The sequence below is a fragment of the Sinocyclocheilus anshuiensis genome, unplaced genomic scaffold (genome assembly GCF_001515605.1).
Source record: "Sinocyclocheilus anshuiensis isolate Anshui unplaced genomic scaffold, SAMN03320099.WGS_v1.1 scaffold802, whole genome shotgun sequence".
In the NCBI taxonomy this organism is placed as follows: domain Eukaryota; kingdom Metazoa; phylum Chordata; class Actinopteri; order Cypriniformes; family Cyprinidae; genus Sinocyclocheilus; species Sinocyclocheilus anshuiensis.
The window spans coordinates 34934-36245 of NW_015547667.1; the positions used below are offsets into that span (position 1 = coordinate 34934).

Genomic DNA, 1312 nt, shown 5'->3' on the forward strand with positions numbered 1-1312 from the left:
CAACAACAACAACAACAACAACAAAAAAACAGATATATATCATTAGTATCTTAAATCTGCTTTTACGACAACAGTTTAATAGTCTAAAAAGTGAACTGAAACCAAAACCTAACACTTCGATTCATAAAAGATATTTCCCGTTTGTCAAAATCCGTGATTAAGTACGCATTTTGACAGAAATCTGACTCATTTGCACAAATCATGGATTCTTAGCATGACTTGTAAGTTGTATAACACCGCTTAGTATGCAAATACAGCAAATGAAAGTGACACTGATGATAAATGATAACAGGCTTTGATCGAATACATGATAAAAAGACATTAAAGACGCATTATTTTGACATTTTCAAGAAACACTTTCCTCTCAATAAAACAGTGACAATGTAGCTATCTGATGTCATGCACGATCAAAGAAGTGAAATTTACCTCCGTCCAGAAATTGTTCTTTAAAATACACATCTGCATGCGCAGTGAAAGCCAGTGCATATATAAAGCACACTACAGCAGCGATCCGCATCTCTGCACTGTTAAAGGATCTATATTAGATGAAGATCCCGATATAATAATGAATGGCGCTGGAGCTAATGGTCAGTGAAATATGGCTCGGCTGTGTTCCTGCACAGATGGCTGAGAACCATTGGCCGGACGCGCAGCCAATCAGAAGAGACCACGAGTGAGGAGTCAGCGCCGTGGGCGGGGCTTCGGCGAAGCACGTGACGTGAACGCTAAGGAAGTGTGTAGAAATAAAAACAAGTATAGTGAGATTCTTGTCGCGATGGTAAACTAGAAAAATGACGTTGTTAAATGTAAAGGACGTTAATGTGATCATATTAACGTGTGTGTGTTTAGCTTAGATATATGCTGCTTACAATTGTATTATTTAATAGCCTAATAATAATCCAATAATTAAAAATAGTAGGCTAATTATGCTCTAGATTATGTATTTGTGGTTTTCTCCAAAACAAAACCGTGCAGAAGTACAAAAAAAATAATTTTGTAATTATTTAAAAAATAAAAACAATGTTTTAGCGTAAAAAAGAATATGGTCTTGCAATAATTTTTTAAGACATAAAAAAATTTAAAGATATGTGGCACATTGCTGAACTCAAAATTCAAGCACTACATAGCTAATAAATGTAATAATATAGACTAAGACTCGAACCTCGGAGTGAGAAAACTTTATTGCTACTACTACTATTATTGCAGATACAAAAACTAATGGATAGTGGTAGCAGTCACAAGTCAAGGAAATATTAGAAATATATCTGAGGGAAATATTAAGTCTTTCAAACTGAATTAAAAAAAAAGGATT

At 34.3% G+C, this 1312-nt stretch overlaps 1 protein-coding gene across 1 annotated transcript in view; it reads right to left on the reverse strand.

Annotated features, from left to right (window-relative positions):
• Positions 1 to 613, reverse strand: part of LOC107702625 (calreticulin-like) — a 6896-nt gene extending 6283 nt beyond the window's left edge. Inside the window, exon 1 of the mRNA XM_016504994.1 lies at positions 427 to 613. Within this exon, the coding sequence (XP_016360480.1) occupies positions 427 to 517 (91 nt within the window). The 5' untranslated portion in view covers positions 518 to 613. The remainder of the gene's footprint in view (positions 1 to 426) is intronic.
• Between the last annotated feature and the right edge of the window lie 699 nt (positions 614 to 1312).